Source organism: Spermophilus citellus (genome assembly GCF_964194105.1).
Source record: "Spermophilus citellus genome assembly, chromosome: 8".
In the NCBI taxonomy this organism is placed as follows: domain Eukaryota; kingdom Metazoa; phylum Chordata; class Mammalia; order Rodentia; family Sciuridae; genus Spermophilus; species Spermophilus citellus.
The window spans coordinates 66,612,158-66,632,399 of NC_138189.1; the positions used below are offsets into that span (position 1 = coordinate 66,612,158).

The 20,242-nt window shown below is 34.2% G+C and overlaps 1 protein-coding gene across 13 annotated transcripts in view; it reads right to left on the reverse strand.

Annotated features, from left to right (window-relative positions):
• Positions 1 to 3,422: 3,422 nt before the first annotated feature.
• Positions 3,423 to 20,242, reverse strand: part of LIN54 (lin-54 DREAM MuvB core complex component) — an 83,361-nt gene continuing 66,541 nt past the window's right edge. For 5 of the 13 annotated variants that reach the window (XM_081304919.1, XM_081304911.1, XM_081304920.1 and 2 more), the window contains 8 exons: positions 17,382 to 17,455; positions 17,027 to 17,224; positions 15,420 to 15,511; positions 14,291 to 14,362; positions 13,279 to 13,381; positions 12,982 to 13,119; positions 8,274 to 8,476; positions 3,428 to 6,458 (listed from right to left, as the gene is read on the reverse strand). In XM_081304919.1, the coding sequence (XP_081161045.1) occupies positions 6,257 to 6,458; positions 8,274 to 8,476; positions 12,982 to 13,119; positions 13,279 to 13,381; positions 14,291 to 14,362; positions 15,420 to 15,511; positions 17,027 to 17,224; positions 17,382 to 17,455 (1,082 nt within the window). In that variant the 3' untranslated portion in view covers positions 3,428 to 6,256. Of the gene's footprint in view, positions 6,459 to 8,273; positions 8,477 to 12,981; positions 13,120 to 13,278; positions 13,382 to 14,290; positions 14,363 to 15,419; positions 15,512 to 17,026; positions 17,225 to 17,381; positions 17,456 to 20,242 lie in introns of all 13 variants that reach the window. The other 8 variants (XM_081304916.1, XM_081304914.1, XM_081304915.1 and 5 more) reach the window with 4 other exon arrangements.

Genomic DNA, 20,242 nt, shown 5'->3' on the forward strand with positions numbered 1-20,242 from the left:
CTCAAGCGGTAGCTTGCTCACCTGGCATGCGTGTGGCCCGGGTTCGATCCTCAGCACCACATACAAACAAAAATGTTGTGTCCGCTGAAAGCTTAAAAAAAAAATGTGAAAGACTGGGGCTGGGGATGTGGCTCAAGTGATAGCGCACTCGCCTAGCATACGTGAGGCACTGGGTTCGGTTCTCAGCACCACATAAATGTGAAATAAAGATACTATGTCCACCTAAAAACTAAAGAAATAAATGTTTTTAAAAAATTTTAAAGACTACGAATGAAAAGAAATTTTGGAAACCATTTCTCATATAGGATTTGAGTCTAGAATACACTAATAACTCATAACTCAATAACCAAAATTTTAAAAATGGGTAAAGAATAAGTAGACATTACCATAGGAGATAGTCAAACAGCCCCAAATGACTATGTTTGGCATCATGAGCCATCTAAGAAATGCAAATCAAATCACTGTAAAAATGTCTCTTCTGACCAATCAGGATGGCCATAATAAACATAGCAAGTGCTGGCAAGAATGGGGAAATTGTAACCTTCATTCACTGTTGGTGAGAATGCTAAATAATACAGCTAGTACATATGCTTAGAAAAACAGCCTGGCAGCTCCTAAAACAGTTTAACAGGGTTAACTATAACCAGTGGTGCTCTTAGGCATATTAGCAAGAGAAATTAAAACATGACCACACAAAAATTTGTACACAAACTTCATAACATAATAGCCCAAAGGGAAAAAAAAATTCCTAAAAGTCTGGTGACTGCTAAGTGGGTAAATAAAAATATGCTATATCCATACAATGGGTCATACAGTAAGTGTATGTTTAACCTTATAACAAACTGCCAAAACTTTTGAAAGTGTACCGTTTGGCATTCCGACTCCAAAGTACAAAAATTCCAATTGCTCTACCTCCTCCTCAGCACTTGGTAATGTCGGGTTTTGTTTTCTGTTTGAAATAGCTAAGGTGTGTAGTGATCTTTTTTTTATTTGCATTATCCTAATGGCTAATGATGTGGAGTACATTTTCATCTCTCTTGTTTTTCATTTATCTCCTTAGGTAAAATGTCGGTTCAATTCTTAGGCCCATATTTTGGAGAAAGTTGGTTGCTTTCTCGATGTTATATATTCTAGATATTTGTTTGTTGCCCTGTCAGATGTGTTTTGCAAATATTTTTCACAGTTTGTGACTATTTAAATTTTCATAATATCTTTTGAAGAGTAAATAAATTTTCATAAGTCTAATATTTCCAATTTTCTTTTAGGGATTATACTTTTTAATATTCAAGAAAATCTTTGCCTAAGCCAAAGTATCAGGATTTTCTTAGATATTTAGTAGTTTATGTTTTACATTTAAGTCACAATCCATTTTAAGTTAACTTTGGTATATGAGTTAAGGTTCATGTTTTAATTTTGAATCCAGAACCTCAGACATGCTAGCCAGGTGGCTCTACCACTGAGCCACATCCCTAACCCTTTTTAGTCTGAGACAGTCTTGCTAAGTTGCTCAGGCTGGCCTCAAACTTGTGTTCTTCTTGCCTCAGTGTTGTGAACAGCTGAAATTATAGGTATTTGCCACCATGCCCAGCAGGTAGATTGGTATTTTGACATATAGATATCCCAACACTATTTGTTTAAAAGATTGTCCTATCCTTTCTCTGTTGAATAACCTTTGTATCCCTCTCAAAAAATTTACTATATATTTATATATGTATATGGTTGTTTTTGTACTCAATATTTTTTCACTGATTTTCACCTATGGGTCTATCATTTCACCAAGACCAGAGTATTTTTATTCTAGTCTTTTTTTTTTTTTCAGTTTTGTAGTTGTAGGTGGACACAATACCTTTATTTACTTTTATGTGGTGCTGGAGATTGAACCAAGTGCTTCGAACATGCTAGGTAAGAGCTCTACCATGGAGGTACAACGGCATTCCCCCTTATGTTTTTGAAATCAGGTGGAAGTCCTCCATCTTTGTTCTGTTTTCAAAAATGCTTTAGCTATTCTAGTTGTCCTTTTCCATGTAGATTGTATAATGAGGTTGTCAATTTTTACAGAAATCCCTGCAGGGATATTAACCAGAATTTTGTCACAGAGTTCTGTTGAATCTGTAGATCATTTTGGGGAAAGCTGGCACACTGAATCTTTAAATCCTAAAAAAGGGCATCGTGTTATCTTTTTTCTTTGATTCTTATCAGTAATTTGTATTTTTCACTATACAGACTTTATATATTTTGGGAGGAGGAGGATTTCATGCATTTTTGCTGCTGGTATAAATGGTAATTTAAAATTTCAGTTTCTAAATGTTTATTGCTGCTGTGTACAAGTATAGTTGACTTTTACATATTGATCTTGCTAACCTCACTTGGTAGTCCTAGTAGCTTTCCTTAAATTCTTTGCTTTTTCTGCATAGGCAATCATATTATCTACAAATATAGTCTCATTCATTTCTGATCTGTGGGCCATTTTTCCCCCCATGCCTTTGTACAATGACCTCTACTGCTGAATTGAAAAAGAGTGCCTTGTTCCAAGTCTCATTGTCTTTACCATGTCTACTGTGAGCTTTTGGCTTTTTTGTTTTTTTAGTTGTAGGTGGACACAATACCTGTATTTTATTTATTTATATGTAGTGCTAAGGTTCGAATCCAGGGCCTTACAAGTGTTAGGTGAGCACTCTACCACTGAGCCATAATCCCAGCCCAGCTTTTGGCTTTTTTTGTAAATGCTTTTTTATCAGGTTTATTCTCGATTTGTGAGAGTTGTTTTTTGATTTTTGATCATAAATGGGTATTGAATTTTCTTTCTTCTGCACCTTTTTGGGGGAGAATTTTTGAGATTGAATTATATGCTTTAGAAGGGGGGAGATATGAATTCTAAGTTTTTCTATATGCACAGTCATTTTTTACATTTGAAATGAGTATTTCATTTTTTAAAATATATTGATTTCAGTGAATTACATTGTTTTTAAGTGTTGGATCAACTTTTTATTTCTGGGACAGTCAGTTCTACTTGGTCATGATGTATTTTTATATATTGACATATTTCCCAACTTAAATTAGTTTCATTGAAGTCCCTGTGATCTTAACAATAAACAGTTTCTTGAATATATATTATAATTTATTGCCTTTGAGTAGAAACTAATATTTTTTTAAACTGATAATGTTTAAATTCTCTCACAAAATCTAGTTTTGAGAAGAAAATATTTAAATTAAAAAAAAATTACCATTATAAGGCTCAGTTGGTAGAGAGCTTGTCTCCCACGCACAAGGCCCTGGGTTCAATCCCCAGCACCATAGACACACAAAAAAAGCCATTATAGCTTTCATTTTATAATGTCACTTGGATTGGGCTAGGGTTATAGTTCAGTGGTGGAACTTGCTTGGTATTGTATAAGGCCTTGTGGGGGATGGGGATGGATACTGGTTCTTAAAAAGCTCACATTTGATCTACAATAAATGTGGATTAAAGAAGTCTTAAGTGGAAAAAAAAGCCTTAAATAAATATAGAAAATAACCCCAATATTAAAGACTTCAGGTGACTGGCTTTAATTGGCAACTCCAGAATTCTATATAAAAATACGTAAGGGATACAATATAACCAAAGGTAGGACTAGAGATCCTGTTTGAAGCTTCAATTACAAGACACATTAATTTTCTTAATGATGTTTTACAACAGTAAAAATAGAAAACTTTTCTAAAGTTTTCTATTTCTATTTACATGAGATTGAGAAAATGTCAGTCATCAAATATGAAAAAAATGGGAAAGCTAAAGCATTACACACCTCCTCCCTCACCCAGTATGTTCTCATTGTTTTAGTACTTACTTGTAGCATTAAGATTCTGAGAGATGAGACCTACAGGTTGCTTTTAGTTCTTCAGGGATAAGGAAACAAAAGTGATCATCATAATAACATCATACATTAAAACGCAAAGAGTAGATGGAATTTCTGCTCTTAGAAGAAAGAGGGAAAGGGAGAAAGCACATTCTCATTTCAAAGCAATTTATGTTAATGATAATTAGGCAAAAATAATTTTTGCTTGTGTTTTCAGAAGTAATGTCAAATTTACTTGAAAGATAATTTAAAAGGTTTCTTGCAATTAAATAGTGGCATTAAACTAAAGAAAGAATGCAAAACCTTTATTTTTTTACAGAATAGTATAAATGTTTATTTTTCTGTATGATTTACTTTCCTATCCTGTTTTTACAATATAGAAAAGTGTATTTGAATAGCTCTAGTAAATATAAATTTAATCTTTCTACTTTGGGATGTAAATAGAGCTAGAAAATTATATACCCAACCCTCCCCAAATAGTCTTTTAAAATTGTTGGATTAATGTGGCTATTAATCTTGTTCAGCAATTTGATGCAAATGCCTAAATACAAAAAGTTGTTTAGTAAGTACTACACAGGAAGAAAAAGGCTTATTTCTTTAGATAGCTTCTTGAAAATCAAAAACTAGTAGCATTTGATTGCACCTTCAAATTTTTACAAGCAAGACATTCTTAAGCAATGCCATCATACATAATCTACAATTGTAATCAAAATTTCACAAACATTTTCTGCACACTGTATATAAATACACATCACAATGGTGCAATTAGAATTAACACAGAATATATACAAAATGAACAAAGTTTAGGTTCAGACCAAAAACTTATTGCAATCTTTTGAAAAATAACTTCATTAGATATTATTTTATCCTCTTACACTAATTTACATTTATACAAATTTAATTAGACATACTAGATTGAGGTGCTAAGAATGTTTGCACTATCTACATTTAAAGTTACTGCACTATAATTTTATAAATCCAAATTTCAAAAGAAGGATACTTTAATGAATAACGGAATCCTCTTCTGGATTACTTAATTTCTGTTGCCTATATCTTGCATGTTCATATGAACATATATACACACTTAATACATACAACTATGAGTCCTTGTAGGAAATGTAATGATCATATACTAATAATTACTGAGGATTAAAGTACCTAACAAAACGCCTGAATTCCAACATGGTTTTTTGTTGTTGTTGTTTTGTCATAAAATCAGGAGTCCTATTAAAAGGCTCTTAAATTCATAGAGTTTTTAAATTACTGAAAATGATTTAGGTAATTTCAACAATTATCTGAAAACACACGTACCTTCAGCTTACCAAATCACTGGCTAAAAATAATGGCATATTAAACATCCCATATAAAAACAAATCCCACTATAATTTTGAATGCTTTGTTAGGCAGCCCATTTGAGTAAATCAATTAAGAGTCGTGTATTGGTTTGAAACTTTTCTGTTCAAAAGTCTACAAAGAAAACTGTAGAGATGAAAAGTCTTTCCCTAAATTCACTCTTACAGCTTCTTTATTCCTTATTTCTCCATTCAAGCCAAATTTTATACTTGATAGTTATGAGAGGATCTACATTAACCCTACATAATGTTTACTTCTATTCACACATACCTCATTTTAACAATACCCAGCAATCACTTCAACAATTTATTATTTCAAACACATACCACCTCTGAAAGACAATGGAGACATCCTTCAGCATGTTAGCCATTCCTCATTATAGAAAAACTGCCCATCCTTTGAAAATCACTTACTGTCCCTTAATATTTTGTTTTCTTTTGTTCTGTTTTTTTGAAAATATAACTTTTAATTTTAAAAGTGTGCCTGGGGATTGCTTCCCCTTCTAAGTTACCAAAGTGACAATAGCATATCCCAGAATTCACCCTAAAAAAGCTAATTTTTCTTAAAAAGATAGCACTTTTCTAAACATAAGATGTCATCCAAATATGTTCCATAATTTGTTTATGTAGACATTCTGTCTATGTTTATTCTAAATCTAGAACCAAAGAATGACTGGGCAATACCAATGCTGCTTTGGTTTTTTCTACTGAACAAAGTCATACAACGCCATACATTATAAATTATATCATAGTAATTTATAAATGTTCTTTGCCAATAGAATCAGAAGGATAGAACATCTAATTCTTAAGAAACCCAAGTAAATTAAAAATCTATATAATACAATAAAGAAAAAATTTTAAAAGAAAAATTCTATTTAGAAGGGGCATAGAATTAACTAAGATTTAAAATGTACTAATTTCCTCATTTAAAATTTCTTCTCTCAATATTATAATTTCAGGTCTCTTAAAACAAGGACTGAATTCAAATACAGTAATTGTTAAACTATCTTCCAGACAGTCAAGCATCCTTAAAATTTCTGTACAGTTTCATTTATCAGTCTTGTGCAAGAGTTAGCAATTCATGGCACAAGGGTCACTTTTTGCTTTTCCTGCAGAGTTGATGACGCTCATCAAACATCGTCCGAATTCCTCAAGAATCATCCGCTCTGCTGCTGCCTTTGATTTTCCCTTCTTGTCTGCTTGCTCTGCCTGGGCGAGAAGGCAATTACATGTGGCTTCAGCTACTTCCTTAGTTACAAATGTAAATGGCAACCTGAAATGATTTTTGAGAGAGAAAGAGAGAGATGATGATGGGGTTGAATTACAAAAGTAACATCCTTTTGTATTGACTCTTTGACAATTCCAGGTTCTACAACAAGCACAAACACATCCTAAAGTGCTTTAAAATACTGTTCGGGAAATACAACATTTAAGGTAAAATATGTGATTACTTTGACAAGGTTATTTGGTTAACTAAAAGATGTAATTCTACCTATGTAAGTTCCATGAGTGCAATCTTTGTTTTACTTACTACTGTTTTCCAGTGCCCAGAATAGATCCTGACACAGACATTTTTTATGAGAATTTGCTGAATGAATGAGTAATATTGGGAGTTGAAAGCACTATCTTTTAGGCAATAATGAAAATAAAGTACTTTACCATACCCCCTTCTATTATTATTATCTCTTGGTACCAGATATTGAACTCAGTAGCACTCAACCACTGAGCCACATCCCCAGCCCTGAAATTAAAGCCCACTATGACAGGTTGTCACACAATTTTACCAAAATCTTTAATGTACAAAGAAGCACTTTAAATTTTAAAATCTTAATATTACAATGACATTATACAATTAGTAATATAACATAATAAAAGTGCTCATTATAAAGTCTTTGGGAACTACACAAGAAGTAAAAGGAAAGAAAGAATCCCAGGTTGGAAATAATTAGACAAAGGCTTGTTAGCATGCTGGTACAGCTTTATAGTATTTTTTGTAACAATAGTTTTTTTGTTTTGTTTTGTTTTGTTTTGTTTTGTTGGTATCATGGATTGAACCCAGAGGAACGTTACCACTGAGCCACATCCCCAACCCCTTTTTATATTTTATTTAGAAACAGGGCCTTGCTGAGTTACTGAGACTGACTGTGAACTTGTGGTCCTCCTGCCTCAGCCACCCAAGCCACTGGGATTACAGGCATGCACCACTGCACTCAGCAATAGTTTTAATTATAATATATAATTTTGTGTTTTCACTTCATATCATAAACATTTTCCCAAGTGGAAAGAATTGTAAATATTTTACTGTAGCAGTATATTTAATCTCCACATGGAGATCTGATTTAAAGATTTACTAAAAGACCAGGAAGGACCCATACCATAACAGTAACTACTAAATTCCACTTTATTCAGTCAAGAAACATTTGCGAATTATATTTCAATTGTAAGAGAACTAAAAGCTGAACTACTTTGTACAAAGGAGCCTTCCTTGTATAAGCATTAGATCTTATTTCAACTTAAGCATTTTAAATAAAAGCCCACTTGGAAGGCTTATACCACTTAATAATTTCTCAAGTAAATTCTCTAATAAGCTTTTAAATATAAACCCAAGTCCAAACTGCAAACTGTATTGGCATCAGGCCCTGATAAATGCTGGAGATAGAATAATTACATTCTGAAAGGGGTATAAAATTTTCGGTTTTCTTAGGAGATTCTAAAAATTACATACTTATCTACCTACCACTGAACTACATCCCCATCCCCCTGCTATTTTTCACTTTAGATGGGGTCTAAGTTGCTCAAGTTGGCCTCAAACTTGATATCCTCCTGCCTCAGCCTCTTGAGTTGCTAGAATTATAGGCCTAAGCCCCCTCATCTGGCTTACTGTGCATTTAGAATTGTACAATATATTTGACAAGAGATTGTTCTGTTATCCTTAAATTCCTTATAGTAAATATAGATAGAAAGGAAAATTTTAAAAATCAGGTTTTCAATAACCAAAAGTATAAACTCAACTTTTGTCTCTCTCCAAGAGAAACTTTACTAAAAATGAATATGAACAATATAAAAAGAGATAAAAATATTGACTTACTTTCCTCCTCCACTATTCAAAGCCGGTGTTGGTCTAGTAAGTAAGTCTGAAATCTGAGAGGATAATTTCGTCTTTGCTGCTGTTTGTTGCTGCACCCTTACTTCAGCTGCATCTGCCAAATGCATCAATGTCTTTCTTTCTGGGCTTTCTTCAAAATTCTTACAGCCAATACATTTACATATTGAGGAACACATTATTTTTGCCTAAAAAATTTATAAAAATTTCCAAATCAAAACCAAAAAACATTACTATAAGTAGATTCCACAATCAGATTACCAAATAATAACATTACCTAATCAACTGACATAAGATTAGATGGAAGCATCTATTTCTGTCAATGACTAAATGGGCTGAGTATGCAGGTGGCTAGGTCAGGTAGTCTAAAGTCTGAAAATGGCCAAACAATGTTGATGTTCAAATCCTTTCATGTCCATTTTCCCCCTACTATGAATATAGATTTTCCTCCTGGCATGAATAGCCCATGTTCTTCATAAGGACTATGAATGACACATTAAAATATTAAAAAGGGTCATTCAGGGGGCTGGGGTTGTGGCTCAGCAGCAGAACACTCGCCTAGCACGCGTGAGGCCCTGGGGTCGATCCTCGACACCATATAAAAATAAATAAATAAAATAAAGACATTGTGTCCAACCACAGCTAAAAAATAAATATTACAAAAAAAAAAAAAAAAAAAAAAAAAGATGGTCCTTCAGAATTAAACCACCTCAATCAAATCACCATTTGTTATTTTTGTTTTTGCAGTCCTGGAGATTGAACCCCAAGCTTGTGCACACACTCTACCACTAAGCTATATCTCGGCCCATTTTATTTTTTGTTTTCTGAGACAGGGTCTCTTCAATTTGCCCAGGCTGGCCTTGAACTAACTTGTGATCCTCCTCCCTCAGCTTCCCAAGTAGCTGGGATTATAGGTGAACTCCACCACACCTGGCCATACATGCTGTTTTTTATATGTCCCTTACTGAATTCTCTTTCCTCTTCAGATTCCTAGAACGCTTCAAAATTCTATAAATTCATAATCTAGTGTGAACATCCATGTAAAAATATATATTTATATGAGAACCTAGATCTATGTATATACCAACTCAAGGTATACAGAATTCTCTTTTTAGTTTGTTTTACAAAATCATATACCTACTTTTCTGCATCTTGTTTTCCTTATACTCCAACACTTCATAAAATACTATCCTCTTCCAGTCATTTGGCAGAGCTAGAATTCATTCTGTTTAATGGCTGGGTATTAATCCCTGGTAAGATATGTCATGTTTTATTAGGGAATATATTCCCCTATCAATGAGAATTTGTTTTGTTTCCAGTTCATTGGTAATACAAACAATGCATACAAAGATGGGGGATGGGTAATAAAATTATGCTTTTATTTCTCTGAGCCAGATCTTTATAATGGTGCTCACTGGTCGAAGAATATAATAAGTTCCTATTGTTTGTTTGTTTGATACCAGGGATTGAACTCAGGGGCATTCGATCACTGAGCCACATCACATCCCTAGCCCTATTTTGTATTTTATTTAGAGACAGGGTCTCACTGACTTTGCTGAGGCTGGCTCTGAACTCAAGATCCTCCTGAGCTGCTGGGATTAGGATATATGTATATTAATTTTAAGAGATATAATCAGATTGCTTTTTCCAGCTGTAACTAACACCTCTTCACATCTCATCAGCAATTAAGGTTGTCCTACATTTCCTCCAATAATGGATGTTCCAACTCTTTTTATTTTTTAGTATTTTCCAATCTGATTGGGGATAACAAAGTGAAATCACATTGTTATTTACATTTCCCTGACTCCTAAAAAATTTGAATATCTTTTTTTAGTCTCATTTTCTTCAGTGAACCTGTATCAATTTAAATAAATAAACCTATCCTCTCTCTATAGCACTTAGCAAGGTAAATGGACCAGATTTTAAACACATTTACTGTACTCCTTTCTTCCAATACACCAATAAATAAAGGAACAATGGATATATGTGTGGCTTCACTGGGTTACTCCCAATTAACAGGTTTATTTGGGACTCCAACTAAAGCAACACTTAATATGCATCTAATGATGAAGAAAGAAAATTCCTGGCCCTGGAGCAGAGAATTATCAATGATGGTAACTTGGATTCTTTTTTTTTTTTTTATTCGTTAAATTGCTGATGGACTTTTACCTTATTTATTAATTTATTTAAATGTGGTGCTAAGAATCAAACCCAGTGCCTCACAGATGCTCGGAAATCGCTCTACCACTGAGCCACAACCCCAGCTGGGATTATGTTTTACTAAAACCAAAGGTGCTCAGGAAAGAAAAATGACAATGACAAGGAATCCTCTAGACTTTGCTAATTTACCTTCCCCAACAACCATAGCACAGTGAGCAGGTTACAAGAAAAGACACAATCATTTAAATAACAATGGACAGCCAACTCATACAATCAACTAGGCCTGAAGGCATGTGAAAGGATTATGTATGTATTGTCCACTTGGAAATCAACTGGACCAAAAAGCCAACTAAACTGAAAATTAATTTGTCAACGTAACAAAACTTCAGACAAAATTCTGACGGTACAAACTGCTACTCAACATCACTATTCATAGTGAGTCAATTAGCCACTGCTATTTTTAGTTTAGTATATTTCAAATTTTTCCATCTTTTGATAAATGACTTTGGGAATGACAAATCAGTTGTTAACATGTTATGTCTGTTTTGACACAGTTTCATTAGAGTAGGCAGGGCAGGTTTCTCTCTGCTAATAATTTTCAACCATCCTACTACCTTTTCTACTTCTATTAATTCATATTTCTTAACAAATTCAACTAAATTGTTTATGCATGTTCCAATTTCATTATGCCCAGCATGTATTAATAATTCAATGTCAAATACATGAAAAGCTTTGCCTTTCGGAACCAGTTTATAAAATTTTCCATCTTCTCTCTTTTTGTGGACTTGGTTTGATAGTTTCCTCAAAAAAGAGAAATCTATTTATTTTTTATGTTAATGACAAATTTAGTATTATGTATTTATAAACAGAGACTATTTTTACCAGGCATTCAAATAGAATGAAGGGTCAATATATCCTATACTGAATGAAAAACTGGCTTGTTTGTAAGATTTTATTTAAGAAACTTTTAAAATTGATCTTGACTTTGTACAATTTTTATATATATTGATTCAGAATTAACAAGATGTTTACTATCTCTTTTTTTTTTTTTTTCCTTTTGTGGTGGTGGTACTGAAGATTGAACAGAGAGGCCACTGAGCTATATCCCCAACAACCCATTTTTTGTTTCAAACAGGGACTTGTTAAGCCGCCCAGACTGGCCTTTAACTTTACTCAGCCTCCCAAGTTACTGGAACTATATGCATTCACCACCACACCCAACTTTAATTTATTTCTTGAGAGAAATTAGACCTTCTACATAATAAGTTCAGGAAGAATTCATTACACAGAGAATACTATATACAATATCTTGCATACGACACATTTTGTATGAGAGAGGGCGCTGAATTGCAGAACATACCTTACCAATGCTGAGTATAACCATTGATGGTGGTACAAGGCTAGGCTTTCTGCCAAAGCATTGAAAAAATTCTCCCTCTGAGAATGGCATTTGAAAGAATGAAAATAATAAAAGAAGAAAGCCAACTGTAGGAATAACTAATCCAATAGACTGTCAGTAGAGAGTTTCAAGCACATCAGGAGACATTATGGTAACCAAGGGTTAATCTCAGGCAAAACTAGATTGTTATGTTTAAATTTTTTAAATAATAAGTTCTATAGTATTTTGTCTAAAGCAAGAAGGGGAGGCGTTACACTGCATCTATCAAAGCAGAACAGAAACTACATCCTCCAGAGAAGATGGCTGAGTCATAAATACAAATAGCCAATTGGGTGTGACAATGAAACAGTGAAAATGGACCCAGGCACCTAACAGTAAACTGAACCTTATCCAGTAATGTCCATATTCCTCCCTTCGTATATGAATGTTTATAAAGCCAACTAAATTTTTTTTTTTTTTTTTTTTTGGTACCAAGGATTGAACTTAATCACTGAGCCACATCCCTAGTCCTTTTTATATTTTGTTTTGAGACAAGTTCTCACTGAGGTGCTTAGGGCCTTGCCAAGTTGTTGAGGCTGACTTTGAACTTGTAATCCTCCTGCCTCAGCTTCCCAAGCTGCTGCGATTACAGGTGTGTGCCACCACACCCGGCCAAACTTCTCAATATAATTTAGTTTTCCACAGAGCAATGTTTTCTGAGGGGCACTGCTGGCTTTTCTGGTCAAGATAATCCTTTATTTCAGGATTTCATTCTGGAAGATAGGCTATTTTGTATTCACATATTTCCAAAAAGCCTGTGGAGGTAAGTAGTACTGTCCCTCAGTTGAGAACCACTGCCCTATCTTCTGAAGCACTTTGATATTATTATCTGTATTGAAAAATCAATATACTGGTGCTCTAATTTGCATACTTTCAGGTATAATAATCAAGAAGTTATGAAACAGTAAATCAGCTGAGACCCCAATATGTAATGATAAGCCCAAGGGTCTTCCTCAAACAAGGCCCTTGGACTAACTGTGCATACTTTTGAATTATAATGGTAAGGTGATTTTCTGACATTAAAGTAAATTTTTATAGTATGTCCTTTCTAAAACTTTTCAAAAGACAGATTACTTTCCCCAACAAGCATCTCACCTCATAGCATTCACAGTAGTTTTTAAGACATCCTGATCGTTTGCAATTACATCCTTTGCTGTGACGACGATCTGATTCTCCCTCCTTTCCTTTCCCTATCTTAGGCTTAAAAGCTTCTGGATTTCTGTCAAGGCATGCCTATCAAAACAGATCAAATATCAAAATTAAAGTTAAATCACATTAGATTAAATTTAAATACTGCAAAGGAAATTAATTTTTTTTGTAAGACAATTGAGTTCTTTAAAAATGGGTAATACTGGAGATTTTTATCAGTTAAATGAAATAAAAAACAATCACCTTTATTGCTTTTTGCCTTTCATTTTCATGTTCCAAATTGTTGTAACAATTAGTACAATTGCAATTGTTGCAAAATTCGCCATTTGCAAAGCAGTCACAGTACCTGGAAGGTAAAAATCAGTATAAAATAAAAAGTCATTATTAAATAAAATTGTCAAATGCATTATGTATGTAGGAAAGCCTTTTAAAAATGTACTCAGAGCTTCCTACTTACAGAATTAACCACACATTTGGATTTCAGCCATAACTGAGGCTCAACATTTAAGTCACCAACTCCTAGTCCAACTAAGTTGTTGTTAGTCCAACTAAGAACAGCTGCCAACACAAAAGATGTGACTTTATGAGCTCCCCAAATAAGTTATTTCAAAATCTTGGGGGAGGAGAAAAGAAAAGAAATATACTGGCTACATTCAATTACTGGAACTCACTCAGCTATAGCAATGTTTCTTTGGATTCTAAGACACTCTAGAAGACCAATGCTTTTTCACTGAATTGTTTCATGTCAAAGCTTTTGATTTAATGCTAATAAACTAATCATCCAACAATTTTTAAAAACTTTTTTTTAGTGTTGATGGACCTTTATTTTATTCATTTATTTATATGTGGTGCTGAGAATTGAACCCAGTGCCTCACACATGTGAGGCAAGCACTCTACCACTGAGCCACAAACCCAGCCCCTCATCCAACAATTTTTAAAAACTCAGATTTTTAAAATAATCACCTCACTCAAGAGACCAAATACAAAAGTCATAAATATCAAACTTATTAATACGGACATAAACTGTATGCAGTTGTGTTCCTAGCCCCAATGACTTGTATATAGCAAAGACTCTAAAAGTATTTCCTAATCAATCAACGAAAGAATTCCTTTATGCTGCTGTATGTGCTCATTCACTTTTGTGTTTACTTTCTTGTATGTAATTGGCCTGTTAAGAATTTTTAATAATCTCCATTTAATTTTAAGAGCATTTCTAGTTTTATCAAGTAAGCAAACAACAGTAAAAACACTTACAATTTCAAACACAGCGATTTTGTACAGTTGCAGGGTTTTCTTGGCCGACTGGCAGATTCTGAGGGAATTATGCTATGCAGATATATTTAAAAAAAGGTATACATTTTAATCAATTAAAGATAACTACATACATTAGAAAATTATCCAAGCTATAAAAACCCTTTTAACATAAAATTTTAACAGCTATATCCATCTCTATTAAAAGTTGGCTATGTTCTTCTCTATATATGGGTTGGATTTTGGGGGGGGGGGGGGCAGGCGGTACCAGGGATTAAACTTGGGGGCACTCAACCACTGAGCAACATCCCCAGCCCTATTTTGCACTTTATTTAGAGACAGAGTCTCACTGAATTGCTTAGTGCATCACTTTTTGCTGAGGCTGGCTTTGAACTTGCGATCCCCCTATCTCAGCCTTCTGAGCCAGGGGTATTAACAGGTGTGTGCCTTGCACCCGGCTTCTTCATATTTTTTAAAAAAGTTATCAATACCTGTTAAAGAACGCCCCCAAAATATTCTATCTTCTGGGACAGCATAAGTGGAAAACAGGGCATGTAGCTCAGTGGTAGAGCACTTGCCTCACATGTGCAAAGCCCTTAGGTTCAATCCTGAATACCACAAAAAGGAAAAAAAAAAAAAATTAAAAAACAAAAATGGTTGAAAACAGTTCAGAACTCTTGGAATTCAATTATAAAAGGTAATGAGGAGAAAGGGGTGTGTAGAAGAGGAATGGGAAGGTGGATATGAACTGGTTCCCTATCATTAACTAAATACTGCTTCTAAACTGATTGCAAAAGTAGTAATCAACAGATTATCAAACAAAAAATAACAAAAAACAAGAACCTAACATAATTTTTTAAATAGTTAACATCATTTTAAGTCATTCAGAATGAGAGAATAAAATGTGGCAAAATTGATGAATCTGAATAAGGGAATTTGTCAGTTCTTTTGACTATTTCTATAACTTGTCTATTTTAAGTATTTCAAAATAGAAAGTACTTTTCTCTAAAGTACTCACATGGCTTTAAGAGGAAAAATCATATGGGATGTATTTTGGAATAAATATAGTTGCATTTAAATATATGTTGCATTTAAATTGATCCAACAACTTACATATTTTCAAAATACTCACCCATTGAATGGGAGTCTTGCCTGGGTCTGGATACCAGATGTTCCAGTAAAATTAGAGTTGCTTGCTATAGACACATATGAAGACTGCTGTAGCTACATGTAAAGAAAGGGAAATTTAGATCATATTTGCAAAAATGAATAATACTCTCAGGTACAATGATTACCAAGAAACATAAATTCACCTACCAAAATAGAAAAAACATAATGGAGAATTTCATATAAAAAGCTATCACTAGGAGCACAAATAACATGAACGTTTTGCAGTACTAAATAATTAATTATTTTATTATGTCAGAATTATGGAAATTCTAAATGAATAAGCTGAAAGTAATAAAATAACACATATTGGCCAGAAAAAATGTAATGTGCCTTTATTACAAATCATAGAAAATGAGAAGTTACATGCATAACTGAGTTTCTATTTTATACCTATTTCTTTTTTCTTATTTTGTGGTACTGGGGATAAAGCCTGGGGCATCATACATATTGGGCAAGTGCTTTCCTGCTAAGCTACATCTCCAGCCCTTTTCACTTTATTTTTGAGATGTGGACTCACTAAGTTGTCCAGACTGTCCCCAAATTTGGAACTCTCCTGCCTCAATTTCCAAAGTAGGGAAGCCGAGAATATAGTTGTGTACCACTGCACCCAGCCCTCTGTTTTATACTGATTTCTAAATATAAGAAATGTTAATAATAAAAATTCTGAACATTTTTTTTAAATCAGTGGTCACATAACCTACTCCAAAATACATTTCATATAAAGTACACTTGTAGGTTTCTATTTCCTCTATTATAATCAGAGTTGATTGATTCAATAGTTTAGAACATGGTGCTAGTTAACTTGATCCTCAAATGACAAAGGGAATTTTCTATCTGCTTCATGGAAGCATCACTCCCAACCCAAGTCAGCCAACAGAATAATACATGGCTTCAATCCTAATAATGACAAGATAATGACCAGATGATGGTGGACAGACAACTAAAGATATGTCACCTAGAAATGTATCGTACTTGGAAAATAAACTGCAAAAGTCAGTGTCATCATATTTGTGTATGATGAAAGAACTTAATTATATACAATCTTTTCTAAATTCATTTGGACTCAGCTGACTCTCAGTTCAACTTTTCTCAAATCTCCAGTCTTGAACTCTCACCAGACCTCTTGCAAATCTAAATTGTCTGACTTTTAAAATCTGACTTCTGTGTATATTTCTATTTTTTTTTTGGGGGGGGGGGGTGCGGGGAGGATATTGGAGATTGAACTCAGGGTCACTTGACCACTAAGCACATCCCCAGCCCTATTTTGTGTTTTATTTAGAGACACGGTCTCAGAGTTGCTTAGTACCTTGCCAATGCTGAGGCTGCCTCAGCATCCTGAGCAGCTGTGATTATAGGCATGCACCACCATGCCCAGCCTTGTGTATATATTTCTAAATGCTGAAAATACAGAGGAAAAATACTCAGATGTTTTAACAGTTTGAGATTTTAGAAAAAGTCACTTTAATACTGTTTTTGAGTAGTTTCAGAATGTCATAGTGGTAGGCATCTTAAACACAATTATCATTTTGAGGTCTATGAAATACAATGACTTCATTTTTTCCCACCTACCTGAGTAACGTACTGAGCTGGAAGCACTGCATAACCCACATTCCCTGTTCCTGGAGCTGGTGCCAGGACAGTACCTGGTGGCAGGTTAGTGAGGTTAGGCTGGATCTGTGGCAGTGGGGTGGCAGGCATGATAAGCCGTTGCTGTGGTTGGCTAGTAGTTACTATTTGTGAAGTTGGATTGATGGGTTTGGGGACAACCTAAAAAAAAGACATTTTGTAATCAGTTTATCACAAATTTTATCACAAAAATAAATTTTAAGCTTCGCAATTCAGTATCTTATACTTAAATCTCAACTTTGAATTTAAAAAATAAATTATCATTTGAGAGAAACCAAGATAAGAAGTGATAACTTACTTGTTTGACAGCCTGAGCTTGGACAAATGGAACTGACATCCGCACTGGGGTTGTATTAACAACCACTGGCTTTGCTTTTTAAAAGAAGAAGGAAAATATGAATAATTTATTTACAGAAAACGACACTCAAAACTCTTGAGAATACTTAGCACTCCCCCAAGTTATTTTTCAAGTCATGAAAAATTCCATTTGCTTCCTATTTTAAGCAATTTAATCAGGATAGTTACCTTTCAAATTGCTTACCCCATCTACCTGAGAATTTTTATTAAAAGTGACTATAGGCTATTCACCTATTTGTAGACATTATATTAAAAATATTTCAATCTGTATTCAGAAGACTTAAACATTCAGTATTAAATCCAGTCAAATGAAATGTTTCATAAATAAAAGAACCATCATTGATGAGCTTGGGTAACGACACTGTTCTCCTATTTCTAATTGCTGTGTTTCTATTCAAACCAGAGAAAATATCTGGTAGAATTCAATATTTACAGAATAGATACTAAAAGGCAGCATGGCATAAATGTTAAAAATGTGGGTTCCAAAGTCATAAGAACCAGAGGATTCAAATCCCTGTTCTGCTACTCATGACTTTAATTCTCTTTGCCTGTTCCTTAACTGAAATATGGGAGTATCTACCTTCAACAGTAAAGGATGAACTATATCAATTCATGAAAATTGATCAAAATAGTGCCTAACAAATAATAAGTATTCAATAAATGTTGTCATAGTTATTACTGTAACCATTATTACCATATAAATGGCATCATGGCCAGTATTCCAGGGAAACTAAAGTATTAGACACCTGCATTCAAGGACTTCACATTCTAGTAAAATAGATCAGGTAAATACTCAAATAAAATAAATACTATTAAAGAATATGATAAACTTCTGTGGAATTTCATAGAAGAGAAAATAGAGAATGGGAATATGGCAAGCAAGAATACACAGAGGATATGAGATTGGCACTGATCAATGGGCAGGTGGCAAAAAGAGCACACAGGTATTCCATGCAGGCTCAAGAAGGAATAGTAGAGCTTTGGTCCTGGGAAGCTGCAAAGCATACTGACAACATGTTGACAAACAGACCAGTTTGTCTAGACTCTAGGGTTAAAGTAAACAAACACATACAAAAAGGGAGACCAGTTTGTCTAGACTCTAGGGTTAAAGTAAACAGACCAGTTTGTCTAGACTCTAGGGTTAAAGTAAACAAACACATACAAAAAGGGAGACATTGAGGACCTTAAATGTTAAGGTAGAGATCTGTATTTTTAATTCAGTAGGCAATGATAAGTTTCTGGACATTCTGAAGTGCAGAAAAATTATTCACAAAAAGAAACTGTATATGACAGCAAGAGTGTAAAACATAATCAAGTTGTAATAAACAAGACCAGGCAGAAGAGTGTAAAAATAGAGGGTCTGGGGTGACAGCCCTGGGAAGAAAAGGGAAAAACAGTTTTAAGGGACCTGGTGGAAGTGAAAGAAACATGACTAACCAACCACCGCGTTGTAGGAATTGAAGGTAGAGTGAAAGAAAAAGTAAGTTATGGCAGAGTTTTCAAAAAAAAAAAAAAAACCTAGGAAAATGATGGGTATTTAAAACTGAAAACTTGAGGATGAGCTGATTTGAAGAAAGCAAAACCAGACATGGAGAAATAATGTGATGACATTCAGGAGAAAGATTGGCGGGAGATCAAAAAGGTTAGTCCAGGACCAAAAGAATTTTTAAAACTGCCAATTGCCATTTTAACAGTCTGAAAGAGGGATTTAAGAAGATAGAAAGGACATTTATTTGGGTTTAATATATGTTAAAATAAGGCCTGGAGTCCGCACTGAGAAAAGTTGGAATAATGGGATCTAAACTGCTCTGAACAATAACTAAAAAACTCTACCCAAAAATTTCTTTGGATATAGAGACTATAATGATAGTAAGAGGTTTTCATACTTTTGAAGGAGACTGGAAGGCTAAAGACAAGTCAAGAGAGTCCTGGAAGAAAACTTTAAAGACATCTGATCTAAGAGAGCAGGCTGTTGCAGCAAGGTGACAAACTAGGGAGATGCAGGAAGAGTGGGAGATCTCCAGGTCTGATTAGCAGTGATGGTTGAATAACTTTGAATACACTAAAAACCAGCATTGTATGCTATAAAAGAGTGAATTTTATGGTGTTGATGAAAACTGCATCTCAATAAAGTTGTTATACAAAGGGTGTATGACTATGAAATAAAGGAACAGTGACATCTGATATCTAATTTAAAGATGTTTCTGTTCTGGTTTGATTCTCCTCAGGTTATTGAAGTGTTAGTAAAGTTATAATAACCACTACAGATTGTTCTCGGCAACACTAAAATGCGTGCGTGGGACACAGGAGAATAGAGGCCCTCCACTACTTGATACTTGAAGATGACGGTTACTGTTCTGTGCAGACACAGATAACAACAACTGGAAGAATGTGGGAACTTCCTGGTGGTCGAGAGAAATAATGCAGACCGACCTGTCATATCAAATAGGGGACTGTCCCTGCCTCCTCCTCATATACATTCATGAAAACGTACATATACACACGAGCAGGCACACACACCCCTAGGAAACTTAAGTACTTGAAATAATATAGGTCGGTATCTGCACACTGAGTTTTAACGGAAACCTGAGGAATAAGGACTATTATATAACTAAAGTGATCAGAAAACAGAAACACTATAAAACAGCTAGGGAAAGGGATATTATATAATTAAGTCAATAGTTCATGTTTCTCCTCCTCCTCCTCACCTTGGTGTACATTACTAATTACTACTGTACATTTCATAAAAGCTGACATAATCTGTTTTGTATTTTTGTTTGTTTGTTCTTTAACAGGAACTCT